The following is a 24,793-nucleotide window of genomic DNA, read 5'->3' on the forward strand; positions in this document are numbered from 1 at the left end:
AGCTGGCATGGACAGTGGGACGCGGAGGGAGGGTTTGGGAGCTCTACCGTATCAGAGCTGCAGGAGCGAACGCTGCTAGACCAGCCAATCTATATCTGGGTTCCATTTCTTCTGGACTGACAAAATCCTGGTTGTGTTTCAGATCCTGCCTTGTGTTAGCCTTTCCTTGACTTCCCATGTAAACCAGTTCTTGCCCAAACGGTACAAATGGAAGTCTACTGGATGGGGCCTCTAGGAAAGCCATCATTAAGGTGAGAAAAAGGGGACTTGGCTGGCATGTGCCTTTTCCCTATGTCTCTTCCCCCCTTTTCCTGCCTGGAATGCAGACACAGCGTCTGGAGGTAGAGCAGCCTTTTTGGAACCATAGGTGTTGACAGTCATACTCTAGGAATGGTGGCGGGGAGGAAGGAGATCCTTTGCTTGAGCAGTGTCACTGGCCCACCGTGCCCACCCCCAGACTCTTCATGATGTGAGCAGAATGAACACCTCTGGGTTATTCCCCTGCAGTCAGGCTTCTGTTACATGAGTTGAACATGAGTCTAATTGGTCAGCATCATTTCATTTTGGAGTCTATGCTGTGGATACTTAGCACATTCTCAGTCTGCCCTGAACACGGGAGCATCCTTGCTATATTTGAGGAAATTCCAACCCTAAGAGTTGGGCCTCTCCGTGGTACAGCTCAGAAAACACAAATGCCAGTTTCCTCCCAGCACAAGGCTCTGCTGATCAGACCGTTGGAAGGCAGGCTTCACTTCGGAGAAACCCAAGAGGGGGATGCGGGTGGTGTGCCCAGCCGTCTTTTAAAAAGCAGCTCTTTCCCTTGGCCAGCCCATGTCGGCGATGTTTTTCACCCATGACCCAGAGGCCTGATGCAAGTGGCTGTGAACTTGGCAACCATCACACCCCTCCACAGTCTCCGGTTCAATTTCAGTCCCCAAGGAAAGACCCTGAGCCTTTAGCAGGAGCAGCCTCGCCTCTGTGGCATGGGCAAAATGCCAGGCAGCTCCTATGACCTCCACCCATCTCATTTCCAGAGTCCCCCTGCCCAGTGCTGGGCTTCTGGGCTTGAAAGCAATGAGGAGGAAAGTAGGCAGAGACCAGACCTCTGTGAGAAGCGAGGAGTTGTTCAAGCTCCAGTCTCCTGCCTCGGCCTAAGAAAGTATATATAGAGTTAGACAACAGGACTCCAGCCATTGTACCAACACTTCCTCACTCTACGACCTTAGGCAGCTTGCTTGACCTCTGGTTGCTTTTGTTTCCTCCTCTGTGGGGCTGAATCGTGCTCCTGTGACCTGTGCAGTCACATAGGACCCTGTCAACTTCGAGTGCCCCAGGATTTAGTTTCAGGCTTTGCTGTTGCCATCTTGAAATTCTCAATATTTTATAAAGATTTATTTATTTATTTATTTATTTATTTATTTATTTATTTATTTTAGAAGAAGGGGAGAGGAGGAAGGGGCAGAGGGAGAGGAAAGAGAGAGAATCCCAAGCAGACTCCCAGTTGAGTGTGGAGCCTGATGCAGGGCTCGATCTCATGACCCCGAGATCACAACCTGAGCCACCCAGGTGCCCTGAAATTCTCAATTTTGGGGCAAGGGGCCCTGCATTTTCACTTTGCACAGAGCCTTGCAAATTATGTAGCCCATTCTGCTCCTCTATAAAAGGGGAATGATATTGACTTCTGAGGTTTGTGGTGAGAATTAACTGAGGAAACAGCTCTTAGGAGCTCAGCCCAGGGCCTGGAAAGAGTATGTTCTCAGCTACTGATGGATGTTACCTGTCGGCGCAGGTGACTTTTCTCGTGGCGTCTTCCCTGGTTAGCAAGCTGGATTCTAGCTCTGCTTCACTAACCTCCACATATCAGAGCCCGCATGGGGACAAATTTGACACCCATGGCGGCAGCAAGGTTGTTGGAAACCTTAGGCAACTAAGAATTCCCAGAAGTGGGATTTTGTTTCAGTTCTTTCCAAATATAAAGGCACATTGAACTTCTCTATGACTTTGATGCCATGGATGAAATTTCCTAGAGGACTTGATGGTGTCAAATCCGGGCCATGTGATTAGCCAGAAATACCATGGGCTCACAGCAGAGGCTCTGGGGGAGCAACCTCCTACTGCTGACTCACTGACATGCTGGAAAGAACTGAGGTCGGGAGATCAGACCAAGCTCTCTTGAATACCCCTTATGATTCCCAGGGCCTCGCCTCTTAACCCTTGCTCCCCAGCAACCCCTGACCAGCTTGACATGTGTGCAACGAGGCGCCCTGAGTGGGATTCACCCTACACCTGTGTCCTTCAGGCTTGGGAGGACATGCATCCTGATGCCATCCTGCAGAGCACCCTCAGAGGCTGGGCACCCCCAGAAGGGGCCAGCGGTGGATGCCTACAAGGCCACCTCTTGGCTAATAGGGGATGAGAGTTGAAGCATTAATGCTTAACGTTTCATTCCCTCAGCAGGCAGTTCTGAAGTACAGTTCTTGGGCCACTTGGAAGGACCTAGTAGGACTGGGCCGCAGCCCCCAGCTCATCAATGAACTCATTTCCTCCTGCTGCTCCTCAATCCTGCCCCCATGGTTCATGCTCCCTGATTGGAGCTCCTTGCAAGGAGGGCTTTGTCTCAGGTCCTGGGGAGCCAGGGGTCCCAGGCTCATCCAACCCCCATAGACTTTCCTGAAATTCATTCATCCATCCATCCATTCATTTATAATAACCTACCTCCACATGTAGTATTTTAAAAAATCAATATAATGCTCTAACTGTATTTTAATGGAGAAATAAAAATAAGTGATCTACATTAAAAGAAATTCAATATTTTTCAATTGGCATAGGTTCAGGCAAAATTTTACCAGAAGCCTAAGGGAGTGGTGTAGATATGGAGCCTTTATGTCAATTCACCGTGAATGTGACCTAGCACTGAGAACTGAAGAAGTAGGGTCAGGCGCCTGGGTGCTCAGAGTCAGCCCCGCCATTAACCTCCCAGTAGGTCCACTCAGGTCCTTTTCTCCGGGCAGCTGTACTCTCAAGGATAAAATGTGTCATTGAACTGTATGCTCACTAAGGACCAGTCCTGCTCTATTTCTGTACGGTTTTCTGGCCTTCTGACCTCTTCTGGACACTTGCTTTCTTGTTCTGGCCTCCCTGCAGCTGTTAGATCAGCCGTCCACAGTTGAACTAGTAAAGTTTGTACTGAGCTTCTGTTCCTGCCAGGCCAAGGGCTTGCCATTATGGAGCTCGTACCTGAGGGGCAGAGGGGTGGGCTGGGGAACAGACAACAGGCAAACAATAAACATAGTGTGTGCCGGAAGGCGAGAGCAGTGGAGATACATAAAACAGGTAAGGGCTTCAGAAGCTTGGGGGAGGGACACCTGGGTGGCTCAGTTAGTTAAACACTGCCTTCAGCTCAGGTCATGATCCCAGGGGCCTGGCTTCAAGTCCTGCATTTGGTTCCCTACTCCGGGAGAGTCTGCTTCTCTCTCTGTCCCTCACCCCACTTGTGCTCTCTCTCTCTCTCTCTCTCTGTCAAATAAATAAAATCTTTTAAAAAAGAACACACATTGAGAGGCATAGCGGGGGGCTTGGTGGGTAGGGAAGGAAAAAATGAAACAAGATGGGATCGGGAGGAAAACAAACCATAAGAGACTCTTAATCTCACAAAACAAACTGAGAGTTGCCGGGGGCAGGGGGGTAGGGAGAGGGTGGTTGGGCTATGGACATTGGGGAGGGTATGTGCTATGGTGAGTGCTGTGAAGTGTCTAAACCTGTCGATTCACAGACCTGTACCCCTGGGGCTAATAATACATTGTATGTTAATTAAAAGAAAAAAACGAAGAAGAAGACACAAGTCTTATAAAAATGAGACCATTAGCGTGGTCCCCATATCAATCCAACTGATGATGATAAGAAGAGGAAATTAGGACACCCAAAGAGATACCAGGAGGCATGTGTAGAGAGAAAGGACCATGTGGGGACACAACAACAAGGAAGCTGTCTGCAAGCCAAAGGGAAGGGCCAACCATCGGCAGAAACCAAACCAAGCCAATACCTCAATCTCAGGTTCCCAGCTTCTAAAACTGTGAGAAAATAAATTTGTGTGGTATAAGCAACCTGATCTGTAACATTTTGTTTTGGCAGCCTTAGCAAAAGAACACACTTGCCTTGGAAGAAGTTGGCTGCAGTCACAGGACATGAATTCTACCAAAAACCCGAGGATGCATGGAAGTGGATCCTTACCCAGTTGAGCCTCCAGATAAGACCACCACCCAGCCATCACCTTGACTTCATCCTTGAGAGACCTGGGCAGAGAATTCTGCCAAGCCCTGCCTGGACTTCTGACCCACAAAAAGTGTGAGATGATAACACATGTTGTGGGAAGCCAGTAAGTGTATGGTCATCTGTTATGCAGCATGGAAACCACACCCATTTTTTATGATCCAGCCTGGAAAGTTACAGCACAACCTCTGCTGTGTTTCATTTGGGTGCAAGTGAGCCTTAACCCCACCCAAATTCAAATAATGGGACCAGAGGTATTGCAGCAGCCAGATTTGGAAAATACAGCCTGTGGCACCTGCATTGTTGAATTTTAATTCATGGCTCATATGTGAAACCATAGCTTGCTTCCTGCATCTACATCAATGTTATTGACACTGTGTGTGTTCTCCAATTGGTCCTCACATGGGCTTCTACTGAGGCCCATTCGAGCCCCCCTGGAGGATGTCTGTCTCTTCCTTTAAGGAGACACACAACAGCGGGTGTCACAATCCCTCCATGTATTATAAAACAGGCTTTTCCAAACATGCTGCCCACATTTGATGACTCTCCAGTCGAACAGTTTCTCATGATGCCTTGATAGATGATAGAAACATTTTAAAAATTTTTATAGATTTTTCCTTCATCCCACCTTTGTGGCTCCTAGTGGCTGGATCCATTGGTCGAGCCTGGGGAAACATGATCGTAGTGAGTGGAATGGAAGTGTGTACCTTGGCACCATGAGAAATGGCCTTGGAAAGAGTCTGGTCCTTAGCTAGGCCCCTCCCTGTTTCTAGTGCCTCCAGTTAGAAAGGGCCTGGGAGGACATTCGGCCAAGCAGACATCTGGGGCTCGGTTCCCTTCTACAACATCCCCACCTAGTGGGCCTGCCAGAGTGCTTCTCCAGTGGGGATAATCATAACTTCCAGTTGCCCCAGGGAAGGAAAGGGAAGGTTCTATCCATTCACCAGCTTGACTCTCTAAGCTGCTTTCCTTGACCTCTTTAGTAAGACAATAGCCTTGACAGTCCGGCACTGTCAGAAAAGAAGGATTTTCTAAATTCCTCCACTGTCATTATGATATTAGAGTTTGGCTGACTAGATCCAAGAGTTTTTCCTAGAGACAGAAGAGGAAGAAGCCATGGTCTGAGGCGGGGACAATGCGAAGACTATTCCTTCTACTTTGGGAGGTGACGGGAGGGAGAAGAGAGAGAGGCAGGAGAAGCAGAGAGGCTGGCCAAGGTTCTGGATGCAGGGGTGTGGGGTGAGAGGGTGTTGCGGAGGTCAAGGGGAGGACCAAGAACTCTGCAGAGCCATGACACACTTCCCCATGCATCCAGGCAGAGACTGCCAGGATCTAGGAACAGCCCACCAAGTGACCTCTTCCAACATGGCACAAGGTCAGGGCCACTAAGTTCGACAGAGCAGCACTTCTGGCCCCTGGGGCTCTCAGAGTTTATGTGCCTTGGTGAGGAGACCAGGGCGTGCTGTGGAGGGCTGGAAGAGTGGCCTGTAAGGGGACAAAGAGGCCGCTACAGGTAGGCACCTAAGACTGGGGCAAATGGCCAAGACCCAGTGTCAGGCCTGGCTAACGACATCTGACCCATAGTGACCACTTAGTGAAAGTGAGGTGTTGCCATAAGACCTTACTGTTATCTCATTTAGTCTATGAAATTCATCTTGTGAGGTAGGTACTACTGCGATCCAAATTTTGCAGATAAGGAAACCTGTCTGAGGCTCCTCAGCAAGGTTAGATAGAATCAGCCAGACCTTAGAAGTCCCAAAGCCAGGGAGCAAACCAGGGCAGGGCAGAGGCTGGTGGGGGAGTATCTATTCGGCAGGCATTCTGAATGCATGTGAGGACCCTTTCTGTCTGACTCCCACTGCCACAAGGGCCCTGAAAGTTCTCCTGAAGGAGAGGCCAAGATGGGGGATATCTGAAACACTGTCCATTTTACTTCCCTCAGCCTGAATGATCTCACTAGACTATTTAAATAGTTGGATTAACTGAGTTTATGGAATTGGCCTACATTGACTCATTGCCCACCCAGTGGGGAGAGGTCCATAAAAAATGTTAGGTCAATTAGAGGAAAACTAAAGAAGCTTAATTTTTTGCATGTTTGAGGGGAATGCAAATCAATCCATGACTTGACTTTTTTTCCTAGCCTGGCTTATGTCGAAGGAGCAATTTGATCTGAACTTGAGAATCAGAAAGTTCTGGGTCTGAACTCCTGCTGAGCTCTTCATTCGGTATTGGACTTTAAACAACTTAACCCTCTCAGGCTTCATCTTCTTCACATGTTAAATGACAATCGCAAGTAAATATTGTTTGAGCCAGAGACCAGTAAACATTTTCCAAAAGAGGCCAGAGAATAAATAATTTAGACTTTGCAGGTCATAGACTCTCTTTTGCAACTCTTGCACTCTGCTCCTGATGCATGAGAGCAGACACAGACAATCCATAAATGGATGAGAACAGCTGTGTTCTAATAAAACTTTATTTACAAAAACTAGAGCCAGATTTGACTTAAGAGTCTTAATATGCTGGTGCCTGTGTTAGAGCACGGAGCTACAGAATAACAAAGAATCCCCCAAATATGGGGGAGTTATTGACAAACAAAGATCACAAGTAGGCAGAGAGGCAGGCAGAGAGAGAGGGGGAAGCAGGCTCCCCGCTGATCAGAGAGCCCGATGCGGGACTTGATCCCAAGACCCCGAGATCATGACCTGAGCTGAAGGCAGAGGCTTTAAACCACTGAGCCACCCAGGCACCCCATGGACATATTTTGAAATGGAAATGTGCCCCCCCATACTTTTTTTTTTTTTTTTTCCGGGAAGATTCATGACTTTATTCATCTTATCCAAAGTTGATCCTCCAAAAAATTACAGATCACTGACACATTTGGGATGTGACCACAGACCTCAGGGAACCAGTTTCCAGGCATCCTAACAGCAAATGGGTCCACACAAGTAGGTACCAAATCTATTTTGTTAGATTCTGAGTCTCCAGTGCTTAGCACAATGCCTGGTACATAGCTGGCTCTTAAACAAGTATTTGTTGAATGAACGAACAAACAAACAGGTGAATGAATTTCCCCAACAAAATACAAACCCGCAAGGCCACGGATTGTGTAGCAGCTGACTCAGAGTCAGCCAATAACCAAGTGTTTGTGTGACCTTCCGAGCAGACGTACAGCTTTTACTCTGGAGCTGCCACCACGTGAGACTGAGAGAGCAACAGAGCCGAAAGGAGAGGGAGGGATGGCACCGCTGACTCAGCCCCCGTTCAAGGCCACAGAGCCACGGGCCTCCTGGTTGTGCTTCAGTCAGTCACAAAGGCAGAGGCTGTTACGGTCTTCGTGACTTGGAACCGAGATGGTTAAAGCTGCAGATTCCAAGGGGCTGCCCTGTTCAAAATCTTCTCTTCGAAGACACAGTAAAAGCAGGAAATTGCTGGGTCTAGGACCTTTGGGCAACACACATTGTGACGGTTAATTTTATGTGTCATGGGGTGCCCAGATGTACAGTTAGATATTATCTCTGGGTGTGTCTGCGACGGTGCTTCAGAATAAGAATTGCATTTGATTTAGTACACTGAGCGAAGTGCCTGCCCTCCCCAGTACGGAGGGACGTCCTCCCATTCCTTGAGGGCCTACACAGAACAAAAGACTGACGGAGGGAGAATTCACTCGCTCTGCCTGGGCGTCCTGGAGCTGGGACACCGTTCTCCTCCAGCCTTTAGACCCAGACGGGCGCTCTCACCACTGGCTCTTGCAGTTCTCAGGTGTTCGGACTACAGATCTAGAGAGTTCTCAGCCTTCTTTATGGCGTGAACCAATTTCTTATAATAAATCTATCAGCACTCTCTCTCCAATTGGTTCAGCTACTCTGGAGACTCATGGCTAATACACGAGCCATTTCTGGGCCTTGGCTTACCACCTAAAACAACCACGTTGGAACCAGAGGTTTCCAAAGGATGTCAGGCCCACAGTGAACCAGGTCTGTGGACTCGGGTGAGTTCCTTAACCCCTCTGTGCCTCTGTTGCTTCATCTGTAAAAGGAGGAGAATGATTGGACTTCCTTGCAGAATTAGTGAGGATGAAATGAAAAAAACAAAAAAAACAAAAAAAACAAACAAAAAAACCAGGTAGAAGCTCTTAGAAAGCACCTGGCATGGGCAAAGTGCCACATGAGGGTTAGATAGGATTAGTGTTTTTTGGCATGACCTTGGGCAAGTGATGTGAGCTACGAGTCTTGGCTTCTTCATCTATAAAAGAAGATAATAATGTTAGCCTTGCCCCTCGGTTATGAGGGCCAGATACAAAAATGTTATATACCATGTATATGACATATAAACTAAAATGAGAATGGGGCTCATGTTCCCCGACTGTACTCTGAGCATTTTGAAGACGGTGCAGTGGTTAAAAGAGTGGGTTCTGGATTAGGGTAGCCAGATTTAGCAAACAAAAAGCACGGGATGCTTTTAATTTTGAATTTTAGAAAAGCAAAGAATAATTTTTTTAGCATATGTCCCATGCAATATTTGGGACATTCTTGGACTAAAAAAAACAAAAACAAAAACAAAAACAAAACTTGATTATCTGAAATTCTAATTTAACTTGACACCCTGCATTTTAAATCCAATTCTGGAGGCGAACTAATTGTGTTCGTATCCCAGGTCTTATGTGCTGTTCAAACCTGAACAAGTTACCCAACTGCTCTGGGCCATCCCTGGTTTCCTGGCTTGGCCAGTCTTAAGCTGTGTGACCAGAGAAGCCCTCAATCTCTTTGTCCGTTCATTTTCTCATCTGTAAAACAGGGAGATGAGGGTGCTTGCCTCACAGAAGATTTACGAGAATAAATGAGTTAATGCAGGTAACATTCAGCTCAACGCTCACCAAATGCCAGCCATCACTCAAACAGCATTCTTTCCGCGAATATGAATTGAGATGCTTTTTTGGGTAGGCGACACACTGGGTGCTAGGGAAACAGTGGTGACCTGCATAGATCTCTTTTTAAGGGCCTCCTGCCATGGCCTCCTTTAACCACCCATGACTTTAATGGTTATAGAAATTGCATGTCTTTAATTTCCTAACATCCACTGAGTGTTTGTTTGAATTCACTTATTATTGCTTTGCAAATGTCCACTTTTTCTTTCCCCTGGGCCATCACGACTATAAATCATTGTCTTGTGATTCCATGCTTAGAAAGAGCCAGGGCTAGAACCTACTCATTGGAGGGTTTTACTGGGTTATTTATTGTGACAGAAAATGCAAATGGGTTGGCAGTAAACATAAGGGGAAAAAAGCTACCTCAGCAGTATGCACAGAACGTAAATGCAGATGGAAACGGTGGGGAGAGAGTGTCATTTTTAGTAAGTAGAGCAGATACTCCACTTTGCTGAAAATATGAAATGCCAGAAAATTCTCCTGACTTCCTCTGTTACTGAAAGACACTTGAAGTTGACCTGCTTCTTCTTTCAGGACCCCAGAATGACATTCTATTTCACTGTATTTGGTGCTCTACAGTGTGAAAAGGCTGATGAGGTAGCGAATAACACACTAGAAGGGGGGTATGGGGCAGAAGAGAGGTCTGCTAAACTCTACCAACTTCCATCACCCACAGAAAAGACCCTCTCTCAGGCCTGGCCACTTTCCCTTTTCTACAGGTATATTTCATCCCAGAAAGATCTTTCCCAAGTGGGAAAAAATATATTCTCCTGGTCTCCATGGGTGACTTACACACAGAGGTAGGAAATAGGGAGCTCTTGTTCCCCAGGTCTGCTCGTGGATACAGAAACACTGTGGTGTCCTGAGTTGGTGATATGCGCAGGAAAAAGACTTCTTGCCTACTCCTGATGTTTCCCTCCACACAGAGGGAACCCCAGGAGCATCGTACTTCCCACACAGACCTGTATGCTTCCCTCCCTCCACTGAGAGGAGGTGGAACATCCTGATGTGACTGGTGAGTTTGCACGGAGAAATGGGCATGCCAAAACCAACCGCCACATCCCCCTCTTGTTCTGTCCACAAAGGGCTGTCCCCTGCTCCTCCATACTGTCTGCCTGTCACCGGCGATGTCTGTCTGTTTCAGGGTTCAATGTTAGGAAACCCACCTGCCTGCAGACTCTGACTCTGTCACAGACTCTGATGTAAACCCCATCAGGAATAAAGGTGCTATTCTGGCATTTCTTTTTTTTCAAAGGGTATAGTTTTCAGAAGGAGAACATGAGCTTGTGTCTTAGCCTAACTGCACTGCTATCAAAGAATACCACAGACTGGATGGCTTACCATTTATTTCTCATTGTCCTGGAGGCTGGGCATCCAAGATCAAGGTGCTGGAAGGTTTGGTATCTGGTGAGGATCCAAGCTCACAGTTGGCCACCTTCTCCTATATCCTCACATGACAGAGAACAGATAGAGAAAAAGAGATCCTATGTCTCGTCCTCTTTTCATAGGGACCCCAATTCCATTTATAAGGGTTTCATCCTCATAATCTAATAGTCACCTCCAAAGACTTCATCCTTAAATACCCTCACTTTGGAGGTTGGCCTTCAATATACAAATTCTAGAAGAAATAAACTTTCAGTCCATAGAAGCTAGTGACAGAGTTAACCTCCAAGCTGGGGGGTTGACCTAGCTGTCTCTGAGGAACCGTGGATGGTCTTCAGAGCATCATTATATTTCTCTACATCAGCCACAGCCAAAGAAATAAAGGCCAGACGCTGCTTTGTCACTAAGAAACCTTCTTGGGAATGGTTAAGGAAGCTAAGACAATTACATTTTTTTGCCATATTCAATTCCCAGTCAAGACTTCACTTAAATGCCTTCACCCTCCCCTGAGTACTGTGGAAATGGTGCCTGACCCTCAAACAGTGTGTATGGAGGGAGAGGAATGGTAGGGTGTGCATGTATGTATGTTTGTGGTATGTACATGTATGTGTGGTGTGTGGCATAGTGTGGTGTGTATGTGTGTGTATGTGTATTGGGACTGGGACTGCAGTGGCAGCGTGTGGTGTGTTGTAAGGGGTGTGTGTGTGTGTGGTAAGGGGTATGTGTAGTGTGGTGTGTGTGTGTGTGTGTGTGTGTGGTAGGGAGTGAGGGGGATTTATTTGTGGTATGTGGTATCGTGTAGTGTGTGTATGTGTGTGGTAAAGGGTGTGTGTAGTGTGGTATGTGTATGTGTAGTAGGGAGTGAAGAGGATGTATGTGTGGTATAGTATAGTGTGTGTGTATGTGTGTGTGTGTGTGTGTGTGTGGTGGGGTGTGGTAGGGGTATATGTGGTGTGTGGTAGTAGTGTGTGGGAGTAGTGTGAGCTGTGGGGAGTGAAGAGGGTGTGTAGTGTATGGTATAGTGTGTGTGTGGTGAAGGGTGTGGTAGGAGTATGGTGTAGTGTAGGGTCAGTGTGGTGGGGAATGAAGGGGGTGTACAAGTGTGGTACAAGTATAGTGGTGTGTGTGTGTGTGTGTGTGTGGTAGAGGGCGCAGTGGCTGTGTGTACTGTGGGGTGAAGTAGGGGGCATATGTGTGCACCTGTATATGTAGAGTGTGTGTGTGATGTGGCTTATATGTGGAGGGTGGGGGGTGCTGCATGTTGGTTCCTAAGCTTTCTCCCATTAAGGGTTCATTTGGCAGCAATCTCATTCCTACAAGACATTAAAGATGGTGTACGGGTCATTCATCACTGCACAACAAATCACTCTAAAATTAAGCAGCTTAAAACAGTAAACACTTAATATCTCAGCCTCTGTGTCCAGAAACCCATGAATGGTTTAGTGATACCAGGTTTCTCATAAGGCTATAGTCGAGATGCTGGCCAGAGCTGCTGTCATCTGAAGGCCCGACTGGGGCTGACAGATCCACCTGTTAGATGGTTCACTCACGTGGTGCTGGTTGTTGGCATGAAGACTCAAGTCCTTCCATGTGGCCCTCTCAACAGTCTCACATCTTGATGCCGGCCTCTCCCCTCTTTGTAATTTTTTTTTAAGATTTATTTATTTGTCAGAGAGAAAGAGTGTGTGAGCACAAGCAGGGAGAGCAACAGGCAGAAGGAGAAACAGGCTCCCGCTGAGCAAAGAGCCCTACATGGGGCTCAATCCCAGAACTCTGGGATCATGAACTGAGATGAACTCAGTGCTTAACCTACTGAGCTAACCAGGCACCCCTTCCAGTGAGCTATCTAAGAGAGAGCCAGGGGGAAGCCCCCTGCCTTTGAAGGCCTATTCTCAGAAGTTACCCAACATTTCTGCTACATTCTATACCTTGGAAACAAGTCAGTGAATGCAGCTTGCATTCGTGGGAGGGAAGTCAGTCTCCACCTTCCAAAGGCGGGGCCCCAAAGAACTTGAGAGCATATTTTGAAACCACCCTGGGTAAGACAGTTCAGAAAAAGAGAAGTAGAAGAATCTTAAAATTTACTGAAGTTACTAAGGCAGGAATAAAATACAGTAACAATTGAGGATTTAGACATTTTCCTCAGGAAAACTGATGTGGAGAGAAGGGACAGAGGCTAGGCAGCAGATGGAGTGGTGGCATATGGGAGGGGGTTTTGAACACTGGAGGATAAGGAGGGACTGCTGCAGAATGTGAGATGTTAGAAAGCAGGAAGCTTGGGGGAAACTGGCTTTAAGAAGCATCAAGTCGGGGGGCACCTGGTGCTTAGTCGGTTAAGCAACTGCCTTCAGCTCAAGTCATGATGTCAGGGTCCTTGGATCATGCCTGGTGTGCTTTTCCCTCTCCCTCTGCCCCCCAACCCTGCTCGTTATCACTCTCTCTCTCTCTCAAAATAAAATCTTAAAGGGGCGCCTGGGTGGTGCAGTGGGTTAAAGCCTCTGCCTTCGGCTCGGGTCGTGATCCCAAGGTCCTGGATCGAGCCCCGCATTGGGCTCTCTGCTCAGCAGAGAGCCTGCTTCCCCCATTCTCTCTGCCTGCCTCTCTGCCTACTTGTGATCTCTGTCTGTCAAACAAATAAATAAATCTTTAAAAAATAAAATAGAAGCAACATGTGGAGGGTTATGACCAAGCTTTCCTCTTATTGCAGGGACACAAGGAGAGACCAGAACTACTTGTAATTACTCCCTGGTTTAGGAGTTGTTTCATTATACTCTACACTGTGGTGAAACTAGATCACCTGGGTCTTATTATTTACTCAGACTACATTCACATTCCCTGAGAATTTCCACACAAATGTAAAATAGCAAGGAAGCACTGTTTTTAAACCTTCTCAAATGCTTTTGTATCTTCTTTAAGAGTTTTGTATTCTCAGGACCTAGCACAGCACTGTTCACGCAGTGGGTACTGGAAAGAATCAAGCAAAAAAGTTAATTTGGATTTTCACATGATTTATGTGTCAAGAAGTTGCTATGATCCAAAGGGACAGAGAAACCATGTGAACTTGTAATAAAAATATTTTGAGGTTGCCAAGTGTCCGGAATGCCTAGATGGGTTAGAAGAAACAAGTGCAGGAGATACAGAGATACAGGATTCCGCCAGGAATGAATAAAGTAGAGCCTGGGCTCCAGGACAAGTGTCAAGACTACTATTTTCTCTGGAGGCCCCAACCTGACTTTCACATGCTCTTCAGATCACACAACCCTTGAAAGTAAACAGGGACTAAGTAGGCATGGTGACACAACCAGGGATCTCTCAGCCCTACTGTTGGAGGTGCCAATCAGGACTCTGGGTCAGTTCTGGGGATGACACATGGGCTGAGGTGGGGCAAGGAAATCTGGACAGGTTTCCCTTTGCCCTAACAATTGTTTCTTGCAAGATGAAAGAAGTTAGTTGTATTTTTTTCCATTGATTTCTAGTAGACTTCCTGGAATAGACACCTGGAGACATACGCAGGAGAATGTTCTTCAGGACTCGCATACAGATTTCAGAAAGTGCTGGGAATTTGGGGGTAGCACTTAAAACCCTATAGGCCTCTCCCTGTGTTGCCTTGGTTTGTTGCCTGGCTAAAGGCAGAGGCTGAGGTTTAATGAGAGGCTGCCTGGAACCGAGGCCAAGAGGCGGATTTCACTCCAGGCCTGGAGTCTCAGCTCTGCTACCAATTTGCTAGAAAAAGTCATCTGTGTCAATTAGGCTCTGGTTACTAGAGGGTTGTCCCATCTGGGAGGCAGGTAGAAGAACCAATTGTAAGAAGTGATCAGTGAAAGTGACACATTACTCATGCCTCCAATTCTTCTTAGACAGTCCTCAATTAGCTCTCCGAGAAATAGAGTGTACTTGCCTTGCTAATGACCACACCGTCAGGACTGAGCAATTTACCCACCATTTTAGCTGCAAGATGAAATGTGCTGAAATATTGGGATTAATGAGTTTCTGACTTGCAGGTCTGGAAAAATTCAGTTCTTTTCTGTACTTCTCCACAAATACAAAACAACAATTTAGTGGTAGAACGATAACGAAAAGGAACCAGGCCATTCTCCCCTCTCCTGGTCAAAAGAGTACTTGCTCTGGCCTGAAGTGACCCTTCCTCCTATGAATTTATTATTGGTATTCACAGTTTGTATTTCACTGGAATGCACTGGGCCCAGGTCAATGTTTGTTTATGGTTAATACCTACCTGACCAGGTAGGCATCTATTCTCTTTGGTTGGTGCTTATGATGGACACACTATAAGGTGACCCCCCCCACCCCATGGGTCCTTTATAATACCCTCCCTTTTAAAAAATATTTTATTTATTTATTTGACAGTGAGAGAGGGAACACAAGCAGGGTGAGGGGGAGAGGGAGGAGCAGGCTTCCTGCTTAGCAGGGAGCCTGATGAGGAGCTCTATCCTAGGACCCTGGAACCATGACCTGAGCCAAAGGCAGATGCTTAACGACTGAGCCACCCAGGGGCCCCTATAATCCTCTCCCTTGAGTGACTGCAAGACCTATGACTTTTCTTTTTAACTAGCTTTAAGTCTCCGGAGAGCAAGAATTCTGCTTTTGTACTTTTTAAAAGACTTTATTCATTTATTTATTTGAGAGAGAGAGCATGAGCCCTTGAGCAGGGGGAGGGACAGAGGGAGAGGGAGAATAGGCTACCTGCTGAACAAGGAGCCTGATGCACGGATTCTATCCCAGGAGCCTGGGATGATGACATGAGTTGAAGGCAGAAGCTTAGCTGACTCAGCCACCCAGGCACCCCTCTGCTCTTGGACTTTTTCAAAATCTCCACAGCATATTAAAGTAATTGACACACAGTTAAGTACACAGTCAAATGTGGTTTGAGTTTTTGACCTCTCCTCTGTCCAATGAAACCAGATGGGTCTAAAGACATAGATAGAGACACGAGCCGAGACATGCAGAGAACAAGACAAAAGTCTTGCCCTCAGTTTGTTCATGGTTCAGCCCAATCGATGGGATCTTGTAACCTCATCTTCCCACCACGCAGAATCAGAGGATGCCCCAAGATCCCTAGACTTTTTTTTTGTCAGTTTGTCAAGATTATGATTCTGCAGATCAGGTAGAGGTATAGCTGTAAAGTCCCTCAGTGACTTTTTAGCGACTTTTTGATTTGCAAGGAGAAGCAAAAGTCCCCTATGGGGCTCATTTTCCATTTAAACCAGGAGTAAGCCACAAAGATAAATGGGCATACTCCGCCCTTCCACAATAGCCTGTGAGCCCTCAACTCTGTGACTCGAGTGGGCATATCCGTATTCAAGCAGACCAGAGATCAAAGCCACATTAGGCATGAGCTACTTTTTATTCATAGACTTACAGGATATATCGAATTAAGAGGCATGTTTTTTGTTAACTGTATTTACCAAAAGAGATCTAAATATATATTCAGCCTTAAAATGCATCCATTGTAGCTTGCATACTGCAAAATTTGCTTTCATATACATAGAAACTATTCTTATTTTACCTAAGTTATGCATCTAAGATACATAAAAATGGTACCAAATGGCATATTGGCTTATTTTATCACAGTTCTTATACATTCCTGATAGTCAAAGGGATTGATAGGGAATGCATAGTCTACTAGAAAAAAGGTAGATTCTGATACAAGTAATGGAATAACGTTAAGGATAAGAGTGCCTCTCTAGGTTTAGATCTCAGCTTTACAACACGATTCTTATTTCAATTAGCATTACAACGGGCTCTCTTCGCTATTAATTGGCTGTTAATTTGCCTCCTTGTTCCAACCTCTACTTGCCTGGCTGACACAAAGGAAGTCATGATGACCTTTTTCCTTCCAGTTTATTTCTACTTTTCCAAAAGAGTTCCCTCCATGGCCATCAGCCTGGCTTTTCTGCCCATTCCCTTTAGACTGTCCTAAGTCTGGACCACCTTACAGCACCAACAGCTAGATGACTGCATTCTACTCCGGAGCCCTGCTCAAAAGAATCTTTGGCCACTGCCTAATTAAAGAACTCTCTTCCAAAACTGTGGAGCGGAGGGAGGGGCTGATAGCTGCAGAAGAATCCAGAAGCCTGGCTAACGGATTTCCTTTAGGTGGCATGCAAACAGACTCCCCTCCAGCAGACCTTCATCTCTCTTTCATTAGACCCCCGGTCCGAGAAATTTCCATCCTGAGTGTTCCTGGCAGCCAAACCTCCAGCATCCCACGATGACTTCTTTCCTAAAAATACACAGCCTCTCACTCCATTGGGGAAGAAAAATGCAACACTTGCATTTCCACCGTGCTCCCCAAAGGCTGATTATGACCTGGAGCAATTCATCACCACTCGGGCCTTCGAGTTTGTAGTTGTTCCCTCACAGAACTCTCTTGTTTATCTTGTGGATGTTGTGACAAGAACCAGATGTGTCTCGACCTCAACATTGCCCCATCGCTATTGGAGGGGTCGGTGTGTGTGGAGAAGCAACCGTGCCAGCTAGCAATCCTCTTTAGAACAGAAAATTATCTGAAACTTCTGGAAGACTTTCAAGAGTGGGGCCTCATGTGCAATAGGGGTCCCATAGCGTTTAATTGGAAAAGGGACCAGTTCATAAGATGGTGTCTATTCGGCTCTATTTTCCTCCTGGCTATGCATATGTTGTTGTATTTTTTATTTTATCTCAAGGTGTTGCTACATTTTGAATCATGATAAAAAAAAAAAAAAGTCTTTATTCGGAAGGCATGTCAGAGTCACAAATCACAGCCCGCCGTGCAGGGGTAAACTCGGCCTTTGCCATTCACTACCAGATGATCTTGAGCAGGCAATCGACTTTGATCTCCGTACTGGTTTCATGTTCTCTGAAATTAGAATACCCGCCCACCAATAAACTGAAGAACTACTCATGGACAAATGAGATGGATGCAAATGCACACTGAAAAAAATCGTAAAGCTCTGCTGAGAGGCAGGGTGGGCTTACTCTCTGTTGCCCGAGAACACCGTGCCATTCACATCTAAGGCTTGTTTTAGTCTTTGTGAGAGAACTGTTCCAGATCCCACGCTTGAAGGCTGTGTGGCGTGGCCACTTGGCTACGTGGAGCGACCTAGCCTCACTACAGAGATTGCAAAGAAGAAACAAGCTGACAAGAAGGCAACCCATGGGTGATGGGAAGGAATGGGCAAGAGCAGCCCTTCCCAGAACTCCCTCCACAGTGGATGGTCCCATGTGTCTCTCAGCTTTTGGGTTTTTGTTACTGTTGTCTTTTTTTTTTTTTTTTTGTCTTACATTATTACTGGGAAAAAGCTTCTTGCAGAAATTGTTCAAAACTAGAGGGATTCTTAGGATGGAGCAGCGAGATTAATGAAGCAAAGCTTCCACAACCTCGTGCCAAGAACATCTCTGCTCCTTTAGCAAGTCGGCCAGAACAAATATCTCCTCCCTCAGAGCCGAGACTCTTGTAGGATGCAGACTCTGCTCTTGTCTAATTTCTTAAGAAGAAAAAGAGAGCCTGACTGCAGCCGTGTGGACTACCCACCCTCTTGCCTTCACCTCACCCATAGTTCCTTAGATCTTTTTTCCACCGGCCAATGTCTCCCCTAGACCCGGAAAGCACCCCTGACCCCAGCTCCGCACCCCGGGTTTCCTGGTTTTCTAGATTCTAGGCAATGGTTACCAGCATGGTGAATGCAGATGGTTTCTACAGGCACTTCTCCCTCAGAGGAGAAGCTAGGGGGCAGATGCCCCGTTCCCTAGAGGCAGCCCTGTGAAAAGATGCCCCGGTTGCATTCCCAACAAGCGGCTGGCTTGGGAACATCATTTCAAACTGGCATGAATGCTAAGACTGTCGAAATGTCCCCTACCTTGTTTGCCAAGGGCCCGTCTTTCCACTCAGGCTTGTCTGAGGGGTTCCATGTGCCAGAGAGAATTGCTTGCCCATCCTAATAGAGGAAGAGCAGAACTGTCCCACTTTCTGCTGCTGATGGGGGGATCTGAGCATTTGTAGTCCATTCAAATGAACCAAAAAGGCAAAAGAACATGGAAGGGTGATTTTGTGCTTCAGAAATGAAAACAAACCACTTCTCCTATTTGGTTGGTGCCTAGCAGGAAAGCTTCAAGCAGCAATGCTGTACTATGTGTGGGTGACTGAGTTCACCGAACTCCCTGGTGTGTTAGGCTGGAAGCCCTCAGCCCGGGATGTACCCAGGAGTGCTGTTGCAACATCCATGTTATTGGTTGTCTTGACCTGCATCGCTTAAAGCAGAAACAACACCGCACCCAAACGTGTGGCAAAACCTTACCTACTCATGTCTCGGCAAATGATCATTAAAAAATAATGTGCCAGTACCACATGATTGTGCTGGTTTGGGGGCTCCCAGAGATGCTGTTGGGTGGCTCTTTGAGAGCCACTCCTAAAATCCACTTCAGGAGAACCCACTAAACAGGCAGAACATCTACTGGGAAGCTTCTGCAAAACCAGACCCCATGGGCTCCCTGATAATCCACACCAGAGAAGCCCAGTTTGAAATAGACCCTTCAGTCCCCAGAGCACAGACCTGGTCTGTGGGATGCAGTGGGTCAAGATCCGAAGTGAGTCCCTGATGATCGGTCTGAGCCCGGCCCACCCCCCACCAGCCTATTCAGGAGGAGCCCCCTGCCAGTACATGGTCCCACATCACGGTGTGAGCCCTCCAGGGGGCTTTCCTTTGCTAAACTACTGGGAAAGGAAAGGGCACTAGCATCAAGGGCACCCCAGGTTCTGCCGTCTGGTCCCTCAGCCCCTCATTGGCGGCGGCAGCAACGGCATATCCGCAAAGCAGGACTGACGTGGGAGTAGGGAGGAAGGCAGGTGGGCAGGAAGGTAGGCTGGACTCAATGACTCGAAATAGGAAGCTGCCCAGAGGGCATGGCCATGCACAAATCAAAGGGCCACCTCTAGGTATCAAAGTACAGCGAGACTTGTGTAAAGTCCTCTTTGATCCCACAAAATCTTGCTTCCGAAATCCTACCAAATGCTCATCAGATGGAAAGACCTGTTCCATTACTTTAAAGGATGGGATGAAAAGCACCGTTCAGTCTTTGGCCTGTCTGCTGACTACCCACACACTCAAAGAGCGGGTTCAGGGAAGCAGCCGAGCCATGGAGGGCATCTAACAAGCAATATTGTTCCGGCTGCCACCGGGTCGGCTCTGAACCACAAGTCAGAGGGGAAAATGCGTTTGTCTCACTCATGGGCCTACAACCTGTGCGGGGCCTGGACGCGTGTCAGCAGAGTATTTTCTTTGCGGCAAAGGAAGCGATGTCCAGCATTATTTTGTTAACATTCCCATGACGAGTATCTCTCCATAGGAGCCAATGGAATAGCCAAAGTTCTGCTGGGAAGAGGGGTTCAGGAAACTGAAAGGACTCAAAAATAGCATTGCTGAGTGTTATCAGATTTTTAAACGAATCATCAGCAAATCTTTTTAGCTTTCTTTGGCTTTAAGAGTTCTTACCGAAAAAGATTGCTAAAATGGAATGAGACGGGCCCATCGTTTGTTTGGTCTTTTTGTTTGTTTGTTTCTTTGTTTATTATTTCCATCATAAGAACTGTCCCATCTTATCCGATTTCCTCCTTCTCACTTAAAAAAAAGAAAAAAGCACATGACTTTCCTAGATGGTAAGAGTTAATGCTGTTCTCTTTTCTCAGAGATAACAGGCTTCAAGATGTCTTTTTAAATGGGAGAATGGACATGTCATGCAGTTAGCCAATAAATGCAATCCCTGACCAAAATGGGAGTTCTAAAATGTTGAAAACTTCTAACTAGGTCCCCAGTGCATTTTTAACTGCAGAGCCCTGAACTTGGCTTTGTATCTGCGTCTTGGTCCTCTCTTGTGAAAGCTAGCTCTACGTGTCTTTAAATTCACCAATCACCCCCTCACAAACTTAAGTCAACGACTATATGTTCAAAAATCTTTGTTTTCCCTTTGAAACTGGATGCAAAAAAGAAATCTCTCCTGTCAGTGGAGACAGCTGTGAAGGAACGAGGTGCCTGAACGTAAATCTCCTTGAATTTTTTGAATAGCTGCTTTTCTTTATCCCACTGGTAGATCTGGGAGAACGTGTAGTCACTCCCCAGGGCCAGGTAGTGGTTATCTTTAAAAGAAAAGGGCTGCAGGGTCATGGCCCCCCGGGACGGAAGAGCCTGAATCTCCACAAATTGCTTATTGTTCCACCTCATGACCCTGGAGTCCCCGATGAAGCGGGTGAGGGAGAGGTAGAGGGCGTTCTGCATCCTAAAGCTTTTCACGGCCAGTACGTCCTCCATGTTGGGGATATCACTGTGGGGGACAAACTTCTTAGAGCTTTTATTCCACTGGAGGATGATGGGGACCTGGGAGCGGCTGGACAGAATCAGATGTGACTTCCCGTCTATGTCAACAAACTCCGCATCCGTGTCCCTGAACCACTCGTGCAGAGACTGGTAGGAGTAGAACCCTTTGCTGTTCCATTTATACACCGTGGACAGACCAGCTTTGGAGCTGTCTGCGATGATGAAGAACGTCTCGTCCTCGATCTGAAACAGCTCGATGTCGTTGGGCTTGGAAATGCGAGAGACTTCGATGTCCTGGAATTTGACGAATTTGGTCCAGCTCTCGTCGTATTTGTAGATGTGAGAGCCGCCGAAAAGCTGGGCCACCACCACGAAAACCTGGTCGTCGATGAGGATGGCCTTACAACCCACAATGGACTGACCTGCGCCCCAAGAGAAACGAGAAGGGATTAGGGCACCACAGGTGGAAATGCCCCTCTGTAGCAAAACTGGAACCCCAGTGAACTGGAAAACAGGGACAGATGTAAAGAAATGTGAAAAATGGGGCAGCCGATGTGGGGAACAGCATGGCGGCTTCTGGACAAATGGAACATAGAAATACCATATGATCGAGCAATTCCACTTCCCAAAAGTACTGAAAGTACCCAAAAGTACCAAAAGAGGGTCTCTAAGAGAATTTGCACACGCATGTTCATAGCAGCACTATTCACAATAGCCAAGAGGTAGAAGTGACCCGTTTCTACTGATGGATGGATAACCAAAATGTGGTGTAGATACAATGGAACATTCCTCAGCCCTAAAAAGGAAGGAAATCCTCAGAGAGGACACATGACAACATGCATGAACATTGAGGGCTTTATCCTAAGTGAAATAAGGTCACAAAAAGATAAATAATACATGACTCCACTTACGTGAGGTCCCTAAAGAAGATTCATCAAGACAGAAAACAGAATAATGGGGATGAGGGGCTGGGGGAGAATGGAGAGTTAGTATTTAATGGATACAGAGTTTTAGTTTTTCAAGATGAAGAGCTCCAGAGATTGTTTGCACAACACTGTGAACGCACTTAATGCTACTGAACTTAAAAATGGTTAAGATCGTAAGTTTCATGTTCTGCATATCTTCCCACAATTAAAACATATTTTAAAACTTTAAAAAAAATGTATCTCCATTACATGCTGGTCTCCTAGCCTCTGGTATCTTTAGAGGCAGGAGCACAATTCAGGAAAGGCACCAAGACCAAAGGAACTGTCTACAGCCTATTCAAAAACGTTGTTTCCCAACTCCAGACAGTGGAATGAAACCAATGGGCTTCTGTTTGGGATGCTGGAGTAAGGGAGGGTAAAAAGGTAGGAGTCAGGTCTCAGAGACAGGAGGAAAAGAATGTAATGAGGGGCTCGTGAAGACATTCGGCCCCTTCTGGTTTCCAGAGCCAAAAGAAGCTAAACAAGGCAGAAGTTGAACGGAGGAGAGTTAAGCCATGTATCTCTAGACCAGGTGGCCCAGGGGTTGAAATGCAGCCTGTACGTTATAAGCTTTCTCACCCTGAGCCAGTTAACTGTCTGTGCTCAGGCTCCCCATCTATAAAATGAGGATGCTATTGGCACTGACTTCCCAGGGTTAGTAAAGACTAAGTGAGAAAATTCACAGTGTTTTTAGAACAGAGCACCCCAAAACAGGAAGTAGTCAACAATTAGTAGCTATCATTACTGGAAAATTGAAACAATTGTCTTGATAATGAAAAGACCTCGCCCCTTTAAAATCCTCCACAGCAGCCGCAGTGTAAATACCTGTAGAATGATCGATGACTGGAATGACCCAACTCAGGCAGCCCGGCACCGAAGCTCTGCTGGACAAGGGACCACCTCGTACTGTCCTCCCCCACACCACACCCAGACCCCCACACTGTCCCCCAAACTCCTCAGCCCACCAGCAAGAAGTAGAACCACCTACAACACAAAAAGTATTGATCCTCCATGTAGGTCATTGGATTAAAAGTTCTTTCTTCCCCTGGTTTTCTAGGCGATTTGGACCAAAGTGAAGTTGGTCTGTAAATTACAAGGATAATTATTCAATTCCTGTCCTCAGTTTTAATTTTGGGGCAGCCAGTGGGTAGTTTTGTTTTGTTTTTGTTTTTTTTTAAAGATTTTATTTATTCATTTGACAGACAGATCACAAATAGGCAGAGAGGCAGGCAGAGAGAGAGGAGGAAGCAAGCTCCCTGCTGAGCAGAGAGCCCGATGCGGGGCTCGATCCCAGGACCCTGGGATCATGACCTGAGCCAAAAGCAGAGGCTTTAACCCACTGAGCCACCCAGGCACCCCAGTGGGTAGTTTTTAGAGTGATACTTCCTTTTCTCTTTCACTATTTTGGCCTCTTGCAAGAACTTGGTTCCTTTCTTTTGTTTAAAACTAACTATTCCTTTTTTTCTGAGTATAAAAAGTTTTCAGTGTTTCCCAAAGCAAATTTTAAAAATAGCAGATCACATTTCTAGTGTGTACTATGACTATGACCAGCACTATACTAAGCATTTTACATGTATTCACTCGTTTAATCCTTACAAGAACCCGATGAGACCAGTACCATCACCACCATCACCACCATCATCCCCATTTTATAAAGAGTAAAACTGAGGCACAGAGAAGTGAAGGAACTTTTACAAAGCCACACAGCTAGTATGTGGTGGAGGCTGGGATCTAAATCTGGGTAGTCGGGCTCCAGTTTACACTCAGCTGCCAACATGCCAAAAAGAACAAGAGGAAAATCAAAATGACTTGAACCACAAATCTGAAACAACACTTAATGTCTTGATATATTTCCTTAATCGTTATTCTACACACATACTCAAATGTGCTTTTTAAAAATAAGTTTGGAGGCGGGGGGCACTTGGCTGGCTCAGTCGGTTAAGTTGACCTGCCTTCGGCTCAGGTCATGGTCCTGGGGTCCTGGCATTGAACCCCGCATGGGGCTCCCTGCACTGCTCATCCCTCTCCCTCTAACCTCTCACCCCACCCCCAACTCGTGCTGTCTCTGAAATAATGAAATAAAATCTTTAAAAGTAAATAAATAAATAAATAAATAAAGCTGGGCTTATAGGATACATGAGCTTTTTACAACCTACTTTTGTTTTCGTGTGACCATTACCTTGTAAACATCCCCCCGCCTCCGTTTACTGCACTTTCTACAACTTGATTTTTAAATACTATCAGACATTTCGTTGTATGGGTGTATCCTATTTTTAACAAATCCCCTATTGTTGGACATTGCGGTTATTTCTAGCTTTTCATTATTTTGCGTAACATGTTTCCTTGTAGAGAAATCTTTTTTGAAAACCATCTGGCAGTGTTCTTAAATGTAGGCGTTGCCGGGGTAAACGTGGTGCACACTTCAAAGGCTTCTGGATTTAAACTTCCAAACTGCTCTTTGGAAGCCACACTGCCTCCCTCCCTGCCAATGCTAAGTGCCAGTGCATATTCCGGGCCCCTAGCTAGGGAAGCCCCTGCCACCCAGGGGTGTCCTACAGGCCTGCCTGCCTGCCTGTCTCAGAGGAGGGGCTGTGTAAGACAGAGATGTGCCAGAACACCTCCATCCAGCTAAACACTTTTAGTCTATAGAACTGTCAGTAGGAACAGAGATCACCACGCACGTGCGTGCGTGTGTGTGTGTGTGTGTGTGTGTGTTTTAATGCAGGAAGAGAGATTATAGGCTGGAACACCTGGCACGGAGAAATCAAAGGTAAACAAAATAAAACCAAAACAGGAGAGCTGAGAAGGGGAAAGAAAGGAGATGGGAAATTCAAACCCTCAGGGTGACCCTGATCGGGGCTTTCCCTCTCCTCCCAGAAGCCCAGAAGCAGAGGCGTGGCTGGAGCTGTCCCTTCGGCACCACACTCTTGGCTCCTCCGAAAGGC

At 46.5% G+C, this 24,793-nt stretch overlaps 1 protein-coding gene across 2 annotated transcripts in view; it reads right to left on the reverse strand.

Annotated features, from left to right (window-relative positions):
* Positions 1 to 17,833: 17,833 nt before the first annotated feature.
* The window catches only part of LGI2 (leucine rich repeat LGI family member 2), a 29,664-nt gene continuing 22,704 nt past the window's right edge, over positions 17,834 to 24,793 (reverse strand). For both annotated transcript variants that reach the window (XM_032334003.1, XM_032334002.1), the window contains one exon: positions 17,834 to 21,305. In XM_032334003.1, the coding sequence (XP_032189894.1) occupies positions 20,488 to 21,305 (818 nt within the window). In that variant the 3' untranslated portion in view covers positions 17,834 to 20,487. The remainder of the gene's footprint in view (positions 21,306 to 24,793) is intronic.

This window comes from Mustela erminea, chromosome 2 (assembly GCF_009829155.1).
Source record: "Mustela erminea isolate mMusErm1 chromosome 2, mMusErm1.Pri, whole genome shotgun sequence".
Taxonomy (NCBI): Eukaryota; Metazoa; Chordata; class Mammalia; order Carnivora; family Mustelidae; genus Mustela; species Mustela erminea.